Source organism: Stegostoma tigrinum, chromosome 38 (genome assembly GCF_030684315.1).
Source record: "Stegostoma tigrinum isolate sSteTig4 chromosome 38, sSteTig4.hap1, whole genome shotgun sequence".
Classification (NCBI taxonomy): Eukaryota; Metazoa; Chordata; class Chondrichthyes; order Orectolobiformes; family Stegostomatidae; genus Stegostoma; species Stegostoma tigrinum.
The window spans coordinates 920332-937242 of NC_081391.1; the positions used below are offsets into that span (position 1 = coordinate 920332).

A 16911-nucleotide genomic window follows, 5' to 3' on the forward strand; every position below is an offset into this window, starting at 1 on the left:
CCCCTCAGGTCCAATCAGGGAGCCCTGGCTGACAGATCTAAACAAGAGTGTCATAGGTTCTAATTGTGATCTGTTCACTCTGAGAACTGGCTCTGAGGAAGCTGGACCAGTGTCAAGTACTATGCACCTGTAAATAAAGGATAACTTGGTAACCAGATAACAGCTTCTGTGGAGTTATTTTGTACTTCAAGATGATATAAACAGGATGACATAACAAAGGAAATGTTAGCAGGTAAAATTCAATGCATAAAGTGTGAGGTGATACATCAGCTAGGAAGAATGACACACAAGCTAAAAGGTATAACTGTAAACTGGAATAGAGACACCTCGATAATTTGCACACAATTTTTGAAGATGCAGAGCAGGTTAATAAAACAAATGAGATTTTGGGCTTCTTAAACATAGACATAAAGGACCGAAGCCAGGAAGTTATGTTAAATATATGCCAAACACTTCTTTGACTTCAGCTGCAGTATTACCACCAAATCAGGGAATTATGCTTCAAGATGTGAAGCCTTTGGAGAGGATTCGGAAGAGATTTACCAGGATGGGCTTGATGATGAGGGAATGTACAGATAAACTGAAGATGGTAGTATTGTTCTTCTTAGAGCAGAGAAGGCTAACAGGACATTAAGTTTGTATCAAACAAAAGCTTTCCTGTGTCTTAAACTATACTACTCCTCTATATAAATGATTTGGACATAAACATAGGAGGTATGTTTAATAAGTTTTCAGATGACATCATATTTGGAGATGTAGTGGACAATGAAGAAGGTCACATCAGAGAACAGTGATATCTTGATCAGATGGGCCAATGCGTTGATGAGTGGCAGATGGATTTAATTTAGATAAATGTAAGGTGCTGCATTTTGGAAAGGCAAATCAGGGCAGGACTTCTATACTTAATTGTAAGGCCCTGGAGAGTGTTGCTGAACAAAGAGTCCTTGGAGTGCAGGGTCACTGTTCCTTGCAAGTGGCATCAAAGGTCGACAGGATAGTGAAGAAGGTGTTTGGTGCACTTGCCTTTAATTGGTCAGTGCACTGAGTATAGGAGTTGGGAGGTAATATTGTGGCTCTACAGGTCATTGGTTAGGCTATTTCTGGAACACTATGTGCAGTTTTGGTTTCCCTGCTATATGAAAAAGAACAGGTCTACATCCCTACACTTAGACAGGGAAGGATATAGTGATTTTAACAAGGTCAGCCAGGTGGTTCTCATAGACTGAGTTCCCATCTAGGGCTGTATTCCAGATCCAATCAGGGAGTCCTGGCTGACAGATATAAACATGAGTGTGAGAGGTTCTGTTCACTCTGAGAGCTGGCTCCAAGAGGTGGGGTGACATGGTTGCTCAGTGGTTAGTACTGTTGCCTCACAACACCAGGGATGTGGGTTTAATTCCACCCTCAGGTGACTGTCTGTGTGGAGTTTGTACATTCTCCCCGTGTCTGCATGGGTTTCCTCTGGGTGCTCCGGTTTTGTCCTACGGTCCAAAGATGTGGAGATTAGGTGGATTGGCTGTGCTAAATTGCCTGTAGTGTTCAGGGAGGTGTGGATTAGATGGGTTATAGGGGGATGGGTCTGGGTGGGAGGTCTGAGGGGGCCGAAGAGCCTGTTTCCACACTGTAGGGATATCATGGATGAAGGATTGCAAGGATTCAGAAACGATTTGCAAGGATGTTGCCAGGTTTGGAGGGTTTGAGCTAAAGGGAGAGGCTGAATAGGCTACAGCTATTTTCCCTAGAGCATCTGAGGCTAAGAAGTGATCTTATCGAAGTTTATGAAAGCATAGGCGTATAGAGAAGGTGAATGGCCAAGGTCTTTTTGCTGGGGTAGCAGAACCCAAAACTAGAGGGCATAGGTTTAAGTTGAGAGAGGAAAGATTTGAAAAGGGGTCGAAGAACCAAGTTTTTCATGCAGAGGGTAGTGTGTGTATAGATTGAGCTGCCAGAGCAAGTGGGGAAGCTGGCACAATTTCAACAGATATAAAGGCATCTGGACGGGTATATGTCCCTGAAGGGTTTAAAGGGAAATGGGCCAAATGCTGGCAAATGGGACTAGATTAATTTGAGATATCTGGTCGACATGGACGAATTAGACTGAAGGGTCTGATTCCATGCTGTAGATCTCTATGACTCTACTACTCTATAAAAACATCTGATACTTCTCATTTCTACATTAATACACAGGTATGTTCTTACTGGTGTAAGCACGAGCATAAAGAACATTATCCAGCACTGCATCTGGATCCACATGAAAGCGATCAGCAATCCCTCGCAGTCTATCTGGACGGCTATATGAGGTTAAGGATTTTCGGTCTAATTAACTGGATATCTACTGGGTATCACACAGGTACACAGCCACTGCATACATTGCTCAGGCATTAATCATCTAAATAATAGTACCCAAACACGTTTTTTCATAAAAACACATGAGGCCACACAAGTTACTGGAAGACAACAATCTTGATATTTCAGACACACTGACTGTAATCTAGGTTCTCAAATACATTTATACAATCATAATTGCCTAGGTAATTTCAGCAAAATTCTGGGCAGAATGTAATTGTTCAACGTGGATACTCTAACTTCTATGGTGAACCTAATTTAAATATTAGAAGTAAATTTCAGGTGTCAGGGAAATTAGTGATTTGGAGCTTGCTTGGCAACAAGAATCATGTTGCTGCAGGATTAAAGGCCCTTAAGGAGTTTCAGAACAGAGTACACTCGATTGTCTTCTTCTCTGTTCCTCTGTAGTAATTCTATTCTCCACCAGCCCTTTTAAGTATCTACGTAAAGATTCGGGGAGGAACCTGGTCACAGCTGGCGGGAGCTGAATGTGCAGGTAGTGCCGTGCCATGATGGCGGATAGCCTGTGCGTCAGTGACGATGGCGGATTAAAAGTGGGCCGGCGACTGCGGCCCGCGCTGAGGCAGCAGCAGTGAGATGGGGCCAGCAAGGCAGCCTAGAGCCGGATTCTGGCAGAGGAATGGTGTGGGCTAGAAAGGTTGAAGTGAAACTATGGCGGAAGCGTGTAGAGAACCGACGAGGTCGGAGCAGGATTCTGGCAGAAGAATGGAGAAGATTGGAAAGCTCGGAGCAGGACCCTGGCAGAGGCATGGCGAGGGCTGGAAATCTTTGAATGGGACTGCGGCAGTGGAAAGGAAAGTTAGACTCTCTTATCTTTTTCTTGTCTTATTCTAAATTAATGCGAATAGCGCCATTTATGTACAATGAAGGATCACACTTTTCGCTGTAATTTTACATTGAATACATGTTACAATAAATTATTCAATATTTGTGAAGTCTACAAGAGAATAGAGAGTGCTTAAGTTCTTGGGTGTGGATTGCATTAATACTGGGGTCTGCACATCTTTGATGGATGAGAGCTGGAAAACATGCTATTATAAACTAATAAACATTTATTGGCTATTTACAAGGTTGATTGTTACAAAATTGCATCATAATCTTTCTAAGGTTGTAGTATCACCGATATTGCACTCTAATGATTAACACAATAATTATTAACCTTTTACACTAGGCCACCTCCAATCTTTTCATTCTACTCATAACATACATTTTATTTCATTCCAATTCCCACCACCACCTGACAAAGTCACTGTTGGGCCCATTGAGACAGAAGAAAGGATGGTGTGCTGACTTAACCAATCCTCATCATCATATCCTCGATCCTTTTCCAGGAGGAACGTGGGCATCCTGCTGAAGAGGATCCGGGCAGTCTGGTGAGGTGGTTTGACCATCTTCCCTTGCATCTGGGCCATCAATCCAGGCCTGCAAAGATAGGTTTCTTTTAGACATCAATACAGATCTGTTGTATCTAAGGATGCTGTGGTCAATTTTAACAAAGAATACAGATGAACCAAAGGACTCAGAACTCGGATAGTAGGAACTGCAGATGCTGGAGAATCTGAGATAACAAGGTGCAGAGCTCCATGAACACAGCAGGCCAAGCAGCATCAGAGGTGCAGGAAAGCTGACGTTTCAGACCTAGAGCAGTTTCAGGGCTGAAGAGTTTACAACAGAGTTGCAGTGGGAGAGAGATCCAATAAGGTCTTTCTGGAGGGAGGAGGGTAACTTCTTCAAGGTAGGCCTCCTTAGAAGAGGCTTCGCAGTGGGGTTAAAATTGTTTCAGTGATAATAGGAACTGCAGATGCTGGAGAATCTGAGATAACAAGGTGCAGAGCTGGATGCACACAGCAGGCCATGCAGCATCAGAGGAGCAGGAAAGCTGACATTTTGGGGCTACACCTTTCTTCATTATCAGAGAAAAATCATGTATCCAATTTAAAAGTTGTCTGTGGCCATTAACTCATACTTCAGCAGTACTGAAATGCCCTTTGGTTTCGGTGTCCTGAGCTTAAAATAGTGGTTTATACAAGAGACTTCTAGAGCTTTGAAATTTGTTTTTGGAGATGTCTGTCATTAAATTTTCAACTTGGAGCTGAAAGCTTTCTGTCACAGCAGGCTGTTTGAGAATACCCCTCCTATTGCAGCATTGACACCATCCATTACTGCTGTAAGGATGCAGTAGTTATGTGATTATTTCCCAATGCAATGGAGGCACCTGACAATGGCTGTGGCCACCCTATCTGTTCCAACTCTGCGTGTTGGCAGGCTTTGTCGTATCCCCTGAGAATGATAGCCAATAATAATCATTTTGAAAGGATGCAGCATATGCTGCAGAATTTTAGTTTGCTGTGTTGAACTTTTCTGCTGTGCACTTGTCTCACGTTCTAAACTAAGTCTTCAAACTAACGAAGGTGCAAAGGCATTTGGAATATTCAAGTTTCTTCTTAAAAAGGTCTTCAGCTATGTTACTAACTGCACATAGTATAATCTTGACCTGATCATTCTGGTTTTTATGTAAGTCCAGACATGCTGCATTTGCAGTTGAAGAGGTGACACCACTTGATCCAATGCATAGCCTGGCGATGTAATGATCCACGGGATCAGGAAAGAAGAATATTTCACCATGTTGCAGCCAATCTATTTTCAGCTGCTGTGACTCTAATGGCAATTCACTACTGTTTTGGGTAATTCACAAAGCTCTCCACTGACCACTTTTTGACTTTCTCCCCATTTCCTAGTGTCAATGAGGATAGTAAAGAAATAGTTGCAGACCACAACCAATATGCATCAATACTATTCAGCTTGGCCTGCTGTGTTCATCCAGCCTCACATTTTATCATCTTGGATGCTTGGCCTGCTGTGTTCATCCAGCCTCACATTTTATCATCTTGGATCTGCAGTTCCCATTATCTCTGATACTGCATCAATACTATGGCTGGGTCTTCAATGTCTTTGGTGGAAGACCACAAAAAAGTCACGATGCTACAAATTAATGAACAATTATTACGTGTACAAGATATGATCTTGTTTATAAGGTAAACAGCTGCAGGAGCTCATTAGAATTTTTCTCAGGTTCCAGCTATATGTGAGCTCGAATCATGTAATATCAGTAACGATGCACTTTTAACAATTAGCTGTTAAAATCCCTTTTGAGGACAGAAGCCAGGCCATCTTCATCAGTGCCTTGCAGATTCCATATAATTAGTGGTTGTCACACATCATGGCTTCTCTGAGGCAATTAAATGATTTTGAGATTAAAGAAGATGAATGTTGTCAACCATACCAAAAATGTTTAGCAGTTCACTCCTCTGTTCATGAATTGTATTAAAGTGAATGAAATGCCCAATAGGTGGCATAGTGTTCTCAGGAAACTAAGAACACGTAAAGAAACAATTGTCTTCATGTCTCAATTCCAAAGAGTGTGCGTGAATGAAAGGAACTCAAGGTACATATGCATCAATCTCAGAAGATGAAAGGAAATATTAAGAGTGTGGTTAGATTTATTTATTAATTTGTCACAGGTACTAAGTATAGCCATACATAAGTACACAAAAAGTGCACAAAGTCACAATTTACTTCTGGACTTTCCTGCTCCTATGATGCTGCTTGGCCTGCTATGTTCATCCAGCTCTACACCTCATTATCTCATTCACTGGCTCTCACTTGGTTACAAAAACCAGAATTAAAAGATTTTAACAGAGCCAAAAGGTAAGCAAGGAAAAAAAAACAAAAGTCCAGATCTCAGAGTCTCAAGCCCCAACTCCACAATGTTGCAGGTCCTGCTCCAATCGCTAGGACACCCAGGAGGCTGCCACTGCCATGCAAAAGACCCATTCTCATCACTGTTGTCACTGTACTGGCCTGCTCTCGCTGCCGGCTGTTGCCACTGCCTCACCAGCCTGATCTCACTGCCGAACCAGCCCACTCTTGATCTGCCGCTGTCACTCCGAATCATGCTTTATCCATCATCACTGCAGGTCATGGCCCACGCAGTTCTCGGTTGCAACCAGATTCTTTCTCGATTCCTTAGGTAGTTAAAAGTGGGGGGTGTGAAATAGAATTTCTGCAGAAAGGAGATAGAAGAGAAAAGCAGAGGAAAAGGAAAGGGAATTGGCAAGCAGAGTGGAGCTCCAAATGGAGCAACTTACCCTTGCCGGTGTTACCAAAGCAAATGAGACATTTTGAGTCTTACATGGGGGAACTGAATACAAAAACAGGCAATTATACTGAACCTTTCTAAAGGTCTGTTCAGACCACAGTTGGAGTATCATGTTCAGTTCTAGTCATCTTTAGGATGTATTTGAGGTTCCCTGAGGAGGTGTAGAAGGTATTTTGTCAATTACTTCTAACTTTACTGCAAGGTTGGATTGGAAAAGCTTGGGTTTACCTTGGAGTAATAGCTTTTGGTATTCTTGCACTGTTCCTACCATGCCCTCCTGCATTCATCATGGAAAGTTTGTTGGATGATGCTGGAATGGATGATATGCCAGACTAAGGTTACATATTGTGGTTGAATATGAATCTGTTGCTGCTGATCCATATTGCTTTGTGGATGCCCAGTTTTGAGTGTTAGATCTGTTAAAAATCAATCTGATTTAGTACAGTGAAAGTATTGGAATTACTCCAACCAGTACTTGCACTCTGCTTCCAACCTCTACCCCCACTTCCCAATCCCAACACTGACTAATTTTTCCAGGGCTAGCTGCCACCATACTCTGTCAAGTGCTTTGATAGCAAGGGCAGTCATTCTCACCACAACCACGGAGATGATCTTTTGTCCTTATTTGGAACATGGCTACAGTGAGGTCAGGAGCCAGGAGCCAAGTGGTCCTGACAGAATTCAAACTGAGCATCAGTAAACAGGTTATTCCTTTGCAAATTCCATGGTAACTTTAGCAGGACAAAGCAAAACTATAAGGTAATCTATGATCTAAACCAAATATTCTTCAATCATAACCTTCACTCTCACATAGACAGACAAAGAGCAGGGATATATAAGAAAGAAAATATGAGAACTGTGATTTGCCAGTTCGGTTAAAGTGTCAAATGATGAATGCTAATGTAATCCTTGGATAAGGACTAATCACAGGGACATAATTGTTTTTATAATTTCAAAACAAGCAGTGAATGCAAACACATGCAGACTTCCAGAAGTATTTACTCATTTCTTACAATAAACCAAATGCAATACCTCGCTTTCATCCAGATTGAACTCCATCTGCCATTCTTCAGCCCACTGACCCACTCAATCAAGATCTCTTTGTAATTATAGAAATCCTTCTTCACTGTCTACAATGCTGCCAATTTTGGTGTCATCCTACTTACTAACCATGCCTTCTACATTCTCATCCAAATCGTTTATATAAATGGTAAACAGAACAGGATCCAGAACTGATCCCTGCTGAACACCGCTGGTCACAGGTCTCCACTCCGAAAAGCAACACTCCACTATTACTCTCTCTCTCTCCTATCATTAAGCCAATTATGTATCCAATTGGCAAGCTCACCCTGAATCCCATGTGACCTAACTTGACTAATTAGTCTACCATGCAGAACCTTATCAAAGGCTTTAGTAAAATCCAAATAAACAATGTCTACTGTATTGCCATCATCAATCTTTTTGGTAACTTCCTCAAAAGACTCAATCAAGTTTGTGAGACATGATTGTTCTTGCACAAAACCATGCTGACTATTCCTAATCAATTTTTATCCCGCTAAAGGTCCATAAATCCTATCTTTTATAATCACCTCCACCAATTTACCCGCAACCGAAGTCAGACTCACAGGTCTGTAGTTCCCCGTTTTTTCCTTACACCCTTTTTTACACAAAGGTGCAACATTCACCACCCTTCAGTCATCTGGCACTTCGCCTGTAGTTATAGAAGATGCAAATATGGACATATGCACTGGACAGTTTTTCAGAAATATCTTCGCTATTTACAGCAGTATTGTATTCTTTCATCAAAAATGTTATCCTTGTACTTGCTTGCCTCCTTTTCTATCCTTCCTTATAGCATTTAAAACTTGGAAACTCAGCTGCCAGTTTTGTCCATTTCCCAGTCAAGTTTCTGTAATAGCTATGACATCCCAATCCCATGTTTTTAAACATGCCTTGAATTCATCAGCCTTACCTGTAAGACCCCTGCATTGAAATAAATACAGTTCAGTTCTTCAGAGTTACTACATACTCTGAGTGTCTTGCCTTTCTTTTCTAATTGATGTGATCTCCTCACATGAGCTCTTCAAAACCTTCCCCATCAATGCTTCCATTTATACTGCTATTTAGAAATCCTCCATTTCCCCTCTCTATCAGTAAAGTCTCCCTTAATAGAATGAGGAAATCTCCTTGCTAAGATATCGGTCCTTTTTCAACAGGTCTTTTCTATCCCAAAAGGCTTTCCAATTGTCCAAAAACCTGAATCCCTGAACAATACCCAGCTCTTCAGCCACTGATTTACCACCCCTAATCTTTGTTCCCTCCCTTGTTTGAGTCTGGCATTGGGAGTAAACCAAAAATTACTATTTTTAAGTCTCTATGTTTTAATCTTCTACCTAGCCTCTTAAATGCACTCTACTGCTTTAATCTTTTTCCCTAAAAATGTCCTACAGTCATACAGTAAGACAGCATGGAAACAGGCCAGTCAGCATAAACAGATCCATACTGACCATGGTGTCTTCTCAGCTGGTTCCAATTGCTCGCATTTGGTCCATATCCCTCTAAACCCTTCTCATCCATGTACTTATCCAAATATTTTTAAAATGTTGCTATTGTACTGGCCTTAACCACTTTCTCTGGCAATCCATTCCATATATGCATCATTGTCTGTGTGAAGAAGTTACCCTTCAGGTCCTTCTTAAATCTTTCCCCTCTCACTTTAAATCTATGCTCCCTGGGAAAAAGACTATATGCATTCATCCAATCTATGCCCCTTATGATTTTATACACCTCAACAAGGTCACCTCTCATTCTCCTGCACTCCAAGGAATAAAATGCTATCCTGGCCAACCTCCTTATAATTCAGGCCTAGTAGTCCTGGTGACATCCTCGCTGATGAAGGGTCTAGGCCCAAAACGTCCAGCTTTTATGCTCCTGAGATGCTGCTGGGCCTGCTGTGTTCATCCAGCCTCACATTTTATTGTCCTGACATCCTCGTAAGTCTTCTTTTCATGCTTTCCACTTTAACTATGTCTGTCCTATAACAGACATAACAGGGTGATCAAAACTGTACACAATATTCCAGGTGTCATTCCTAGCAAGGTCTATAATAAATTTCTGGGTTCTCAATCTTACCTTTAACAATATACTTGAAATGGAAAGCAACAAACCATCCTAAATTTACACTAACTGCCACAGAATCTCTTGTCTATGCCCCTGACAGGTAAGTCCCCTAAAGCAATAATTCTATTAAATCTTACCAAAAGCCGCTTAAAATAAGATACCCAAGTGTCCAAAAACTGACTGCCGTTTCATTTTCCTCAGAGGGACTATCCCCTCCACAGTTCCAAAAAATTTAATATCTATTTAATTGCAGAATAGCCACAGAGACTTTTGAAACAGTGAGGGTAAGAATTATGACAGATGAATGCATGGCTAAAGAATTGGTTCACAGCCAGGGATTCAGATTCTTGGATCATTGGGATCTTTTCTGAGGCAGAGATGACCTGTTCAAGAGGGACAGGTTGCACCTCAACTGGAGGACAAGCAGTATTGGCAGGAAGATTTGCTAGTGCTGTGTGGGAGGGTTTAAACTAGATTGGTAGGGGAGTGCGATGCTTAACAGCAGGGAGATTGTGTGAGGCTGAAAGGAGGTACAGTAGTCAGAAATAGCAAGTTCAAGACACAGGTCAGGCTGGACTAGGGCAGGGAGTGACGAATGTCTGCTGGATTAAATTACATCTATTTCAATGCAAGAGGGCTGGAACAGGACAGGTGAGGCCAATTAACTCAGGGTATAGTAAGTAGATGAGAATGGGATATCGTAGCCGTTACAAAAACATGGCTAAGGGAAGGACAGGAGTGGCAGCCTAATGTGTCAGATTACAGGTGCTTTAGGTGGAACAGAAGTGGAGGAAAGAGGAGAAGGGGGTGTCCATTTTGATTAAGGGGTGTGTCATAACAGTAGTCAGATAAAATAACTCAGTGATCATCTAGTGAGGCTTTGTGGGTGAGCTAAGAAATAAGGGGATAGTAAATCTATTGGGGTTGTACTACAGGCTGTCAAATAGTCAATGGGAATTAGAGGAACAAATATGCAAGGATACTGGGGAGACTTGCAGGAGAAAAAAGGTTGTCACAGTGGGGGATTTTAATTTTCCTAACATTGACTAGGACTGCCACAGTGTTATGGGCTTAGATGGGGTGGGATATGTTAAATGTGTTCAGAAAAGCTTTCTAAAGCTGTAGAGTCCTACTCAGGAACGGGCAAAAATCGACCAACTGTTGGGAAATAGGACAGGACATGTGTCTGAGGTGACAGTGGGGAAGCGTGTTGAGACCAGTGACTATAGTTCTACAAATTTTACAAAGAGTTATGGAGAAGGACAAAACTGGTCCACAGGATCAAATTCTAAATTAGGGCAGGCGAATTTAGATGGAAATATACAGGAGCTTGCAGTGGTTGACTGGAATAGTTTGCAGACAAAGGAACCTCTGGCAAGTGGGAGGCCTTTAAAAGTGTGATAGCTAGAGTTCAAGTTCTATATGTTCCTGTGAGGGTGAAGGGCAAGGTTGGCAGGAATAACAAACCCTGGATGACAACAGATATGGAGGCTTTGACCAGAAAAAAAGGAGGAGACAATGGCTCAGGAACAAGCAGCTGACATCAATAGAATCCCTGGAGTTATATAGTGGGTACAGGAGCTTACTCAGAAAGGAAGTCAAGAGGGTGAAAAGGGGGCACATGATAGCTTTGGCTGAGAAGACTAAGGTGAATCCAAAGATATATTAAATATACTAAAGGAAAAGAATAACTAGAGAGAGAATAGGATACCTCAAGGACCAAACAGGACATGCATGTGTGGAACCACAGGAGATAGGCAAAGTCCTCAATGAATATTTCTCCTCTGTGTTTACTGTGGAGAAAGACATGAAGACTTGGGAACTTGGGGAAGTCAGGGGAGATATCTTGGGGACCGTCCATATCACAGTACAGGAGATGTTGGAAGTATAAGAAGGTCTGAAAGTGGATAAGTCTCCTGGCCCTGATCAGATATATCCAACAACCCTACAAGAGGGAGAGAAGAAATTGCAGGAACCCTGGCTGACATATTTGCATCATCGTTATCCATGGGTGAGATCCTGGAAGACTGGAGGGTAGCAAATTTTGTGCCCATATTCAAAAAGGGCTGCAAAGAAAAACCTGGGAATCACAGACTGGTAAGCTTAACATCTGTGGTAGGTAAGTTGAGAAGACTCTGAGGGATAAAGATATACATGCTTTTGGAAAGACAGGGTTTGATTAGGTGTAGTCAGCAAGGCTTTATGCATGGGAGATCATGCATCACAAAATGAGTCCTTTGATGAAGTGACCAAGAAGATTTATGAGGGCAGGGCAGGAGACGCAGTCTATATGGATTTCAGCAAGGCCTTTGATAAGGTTCCACATGGTAGGCGGCTCAGGATGGTTTGTTTGCATGGAATCCAGGCAGATTTGGCAAACTGGATACACAATCGGCTTGATGGAAAGAGACCAGCGAGTAATAGAAGGATATTTTTCGGATTGGAGGACTGCGACTGGTGGTGTGCCTCTGGGGTCAGTGCTGGGCCCATTGCTGTTTGTGGACAACAACCACACTGTAGCACGAACAGTGAGGAAGCTTATGAGAAATGGCAACAGGATCTTGATTAGCTGGAGAAGTGATCTGAGAAATGGCAAATGAGTTTAATATAAACAAGCATGAGGTGTTTCATTTTGCAAAGTCAAATCAAGGTAGGAGTTTCATGGTGAATGGTAGGGCCTTAAGGAGTGTAATGGAACAGAGAGACCTTGGAGTGCAGGTGCATGGTTCTCTGAAACTGGAGTCACAGGTAAAAAGGGCAGTGAAGAAGGCTTTTGACACACTGCCCTTCAACAGTCAGGGCTTTGAGTATAGAAGTTGGGAAGTTGTGGTTGGTTGGCTCGCCGAGCTGATTGGTTGTTCTGCAGATGTTTCATTACCACGCTGGGTAACATCCTCAGTGCTGCCTCCGATGAAGCGTCGGTGTGTTTTCCCGTCTGGTTTTTAAACTCTGGAGTCCGTTGAGCTGGATTGCCTCACTTGTGGTTTCCCTTCGTTGTGGAGCTTATATGGGGTCGAGTTCTATGTGTTTATTAATGGCTTTCTTCGTGAAGTGCCAGGCTTCTAGGAATTCCAGTATCTATCTCTGCTTAGCTTGTCCCAGGATTTTGGTGTTGTCCCAGTCGAATTGGTGCTTCTCCTTATCCATGTGGATTGAGATGACTGAGTATTGGTCATGTCATTTTGTAGCCATTTGGCGTTCGTGTACCCTTGTTGTTAGTTTCCTTCCTGTTTGTCCAATGTAGTGTTTATCACAGTTTCTGCAGTGGATCTTATAGATGACATTGGTCCTGTTCATGGCGGGTAGTGGGTCTATCGTTCAGGTAAGCAATTGTCGTAGGGTTGATGTGACCATGTGTGCCACTCTGATGCTCAGTGGTCATAGGAGTCTTGTGGTTAGTTCCAATGTGTTCCTGATGTCAGATGGTGTGATGAGTGTATCTTCCTGACGTTGTTCGTGTAGGCATCTTCTGACCCAGTTTTCTGGATATCTATTATGCTTGAAAACCTGGAAGAGGAGTTTTTCTTCCTCTTGGCATAGTTCTGCGTTGCTGCAGTGTGTTGTTGCCTGTTCACCTAGTATTCGCACGCAGCTTCGTTTGTGTGTGTTGGGATGGTTACTGTTGAAATTCAGTACCTGGTCCATGTGTGTGGTTTTTCTGTGTACTTTCATTTGGAGTTCCCCATTTGTCTTGCTCTCTTCCATGACATGCAGGAACTGTTTATTATTCTCTTCCTCTCTGGTGAATTTTGTTCCAGTAAGGGTGTTGATTATAAGGTTGTGTGTCTCCTCCAGTTTGGTCCATTTAATGATGACAAAGGTGTCGTCCATGTAGCATATCCATACTTTTGGTTGGATTAGCGGAAGGGCCATCTTTTCTAGTCTTTGCATCACTGCCTCTGCTATGAGTCTGGAGATAGGTGATTCCATGGGTGTCCCGTTGATTTGTTTGTACATTTGGCTATTGAAAGTGAAGTGGGCAGCGAGGCATAGGTCCAGTAGTTTCAGGGGTATTTGCGAATGAAACATAGAAAGCTACCACACAGGGGCAGCAGGTAGTCAGGAAGGCAAATGGAATGTTGACCCTTATTCCATAGTTTTTGGAGAATAAGAGTACGGCAGTCTTATTGCAACTATACAGGTGCTGGTGGGACGACATCTGGGGTAGTTGGAGGCAGTTTAGAGAAGGTTCACTAGGGAGTATGGAGGGATTGTTTTATGAGCAAAGTTTGAACAGTTTGGGACTCCACTTATTGGGAGTTTGGAAGAATGAGTTAATCTCATTCTTAAGAGATTTGACAGGGTATATTCTGAGAGGATGTTTCCCCTAACAGAAGAGTCACAACTTCCCTATGTGTGCATTGATTTCTGTTGGATGTTCTAATTTCCTCGCACAGTCCAAAGATGTTCAGTTTAGGTGGAATGGTCATTGCTAAATCGTCCACTGTGTCCAGACTAGTTGGATTAATTGTGATAAATGCAGCATTAAGCGGACAGAGAGGGCACTGGGTTTGATTAGGATGTTCTTCAAAAGGTCATTGCTGACCTTTTGGCTAAATGCATTCTGTCAGCTCTACAGGGTATGATTCTATGAAATGCTAAAGGATGCATGTGCCATTTAGATGAGTCGCCTGCGCATACCTTAATTTAGAACAATTATACATAGTTAATAACTTACCAGTTACTCGCCAATCAGTTTCTTCCTGGTACTGCAGAAAAAAATCAAATACTGGAAGGTGCAAAAGGTAGTAAAAGTAAAGCTCACCATCTTACTCCCCTCAAAAAACTTAAACTTCTCACTCAGTCCAGGCCACACTTAGTACGAGCTGAAATCAAGACTTTGAATTTATACTACTCAGGACATGGAAAAGTCAAGTCTACTGCAGTTATAGAAACCAGATTAAATTAGCTATTAGCCAATTGTAGTTGCTCTCAAGAAAGAGCATGTTTATCTCTGCTTAAGGCTGGAACAAATTTAAACTTCACATAAACATTAAATTTGAGTTAAATGAGTTTAGTTAAGTGAAAAAAAAATAAATCCAAGATTCCCTCATACTCCAAATCCCCAGTTTCTCATCAAGTCCAAGCTGCACTCTAGTTTGAGATCCCAGCAGAGTGCAAATTGTTGCTAGAAAATGTACGTTTTTCTATATCATTTGCAGCTACACTGAAATGCTGTGGAATTCCCATCATAATGCTAATTTGTGATATTACTGGCACACATATCTAAGTAATGAATTTTGGCACTGGAATTCCCATGGCAATACATTTATATACTGCGAAATTATATTACGTTTTCTTGTTGGATTCAAACTCCTACCACTGATGGGCAAGATTTAAGCAATGCACACATGCACAACTATTCCCAACACCTTTCTGGATAGCAACAGCAGTTATTGATCAAGTGCCTTTCAAGGCCTTCAAACATCCACAGCACATTGGGAATCGGTTAGTTAGGAGGTCTAGGTGAAGCAGAGAGCATCAGTGAATAAGAAAGTATCTAAAAATAAATGTGTCAGTGGCCAAACAATAATCAGACTGGGTGCTGAATGAAGATATGCCATTTGTGTGCGGCCCACAGATTTGGACCTTACAAGGGCTGCATTTATTTACCAGAAATCATGACAGAAGCAATACAAAATGGAAAAGGGTAACAATGCAAAGGATACAAGGTATTCTCTGTATCAATGAAGATCACCTTTCCTCCAGAATATCCACTAGGTCCAGGAAGCTGAGCAGTTACTAGAATGAAAAAGACAAATCAATTGGCACTGTTCTGATCACAGGCAGTTATATCACTATACTTCATTACCTCATCTCATTTCAGTGTTTCCTATCTCGGCTTCAACTCAATTGAAAGGACCAGTATATGGAAGCAAAATTATGTTGCTGGTATTTAAAGTCCAAAATTTGCAGTATTTTGTTTGAACTACAACAAAGACGCAGATGATCTAATTCCACACCCTACATTGATAACAAAATATTTTGAAGTATTAAGCTAAGGATTTTAATGCTTTGTTTAGGGAAACTTACCACAGAAAGTGTGAGACAGCTGTGTCTTTCCAGTTCGAAATTCTGTAAATAAAATCGGGAATTAACTACTAAGCAAGGAATAAAAGAAAAAAAAATTGTGCATAGTGTCTTCTACATCCTGAAGAACTCAAAGTGCGTTAAAGCCAGGCTTTTGAAGTGTTTTCATTATTGTTTTCACTGTTTGCTGTATCTTCCCTATAGGTACTAGGGCCTCTGTGTCTGTTGCACTCACCGCCAAATGCCTCTGTGATTGCCATGCTTTCAATTCCACCACCCAACAGTTTGCTGCAAAGCAATAGAGTAAATGTTAGTAATTTATTATTTATTTTCTATGCTTAATTGTAGCAAGTTAAATATTAGAACATAATATCAGACATTCAAGAGGGCATTGAATAATTATTTGGATAGAAATGGTGGGTTGGGATGTGGGGAAAAGTCAGGAGATTGACACCAGGTAATAGAAATGGTGCAGGCACAATAGTCTCCATCTGCTCTGTAACAGTTCTGGCTAGATATGTCATTATCAATTTTCAAAAATGCATTATGAATTCTAATCTAATGGAAAGAGTGTCTCATAGTCAGTTATCACAGTTGAAGCACTAGATACAGAATTCGGTCATTTGGCCCACTGAGTATGCTCAATCATTTGATCATGGCTTACGTTTCTCAACCTCATTCTTCTGCCTTCTCCCCATAATGCTTGATACCCATACCAATTAAAAACCTAACCATCTCTGGCTTAAACACTCGCAATGACTTGGCCTCCACATTCCTCTGCGGCAATGAGTCCCACAGATTAACGACCTTCTGGCTGAAGAAATTCTGCATGACTTCAGTACTAAAGGAGTGTTCTTTCATTCTGTAGCTGTATATTTGGGTGCTAGACTCTCCTACAAGTAGAAACATCTTCTTTACGTCCACTTGATCCCGGCCTCTCAGAATTCTGTAAATTTCAATCAGATCCCTCATTCTTCTAAACTCGATCTAGTACAGACCCAGAATCCTCAGCTGTTCCCCATTTAACAAAGCCCTTCATCCCTGGGATCATTCTTCTCTGGGCCTCCTCTAATGCCAGCAGTCCTTCCTTACATATGGGACCCAAACCTGCTCACAATACTCCAAATGTGATCTGACCAGAGCCTTATACAGCATCTGCAGTACAGTACTGTTCTTGTAATGTAGTCCTCTCACAATGAATGCTGACATTCTATTTGCCTTCCTAACTGCCAAGT

General features: G+C 41.8%; 1 protein-coding gene across 1 annotated transcript in view; it reads right to left on the minus strand.

The window, feature by feature from the left end:
• The window catches only part of dmc1 (DNA meiotic recombinase 1), a 151112-nt gene that overhangs the window by 75565 nt on the left and 58636 nt on the right, over positions 1-16911 (minus strand). Inside the window, exons 6-9 of the mRNA XM_048521125.1 lie at positions 15912-15964; positions 15680-15721; positions 15316-15388; positions 2200-2291 (exon numbers count right to left, since the gene is read on the minus strand). Of these exons, the coding sequence (XP_048377082.1) occupies positions 2200-2291; positions 15316-15388; positions 15680-15721; positions 15912-15964 (260 nt within the window). The remainder of the gene's footprint in view (positions 1-2199; positions 2292-15315; positions 15389-15679; positions 15722-15911; positions 15965-16911) is intronic.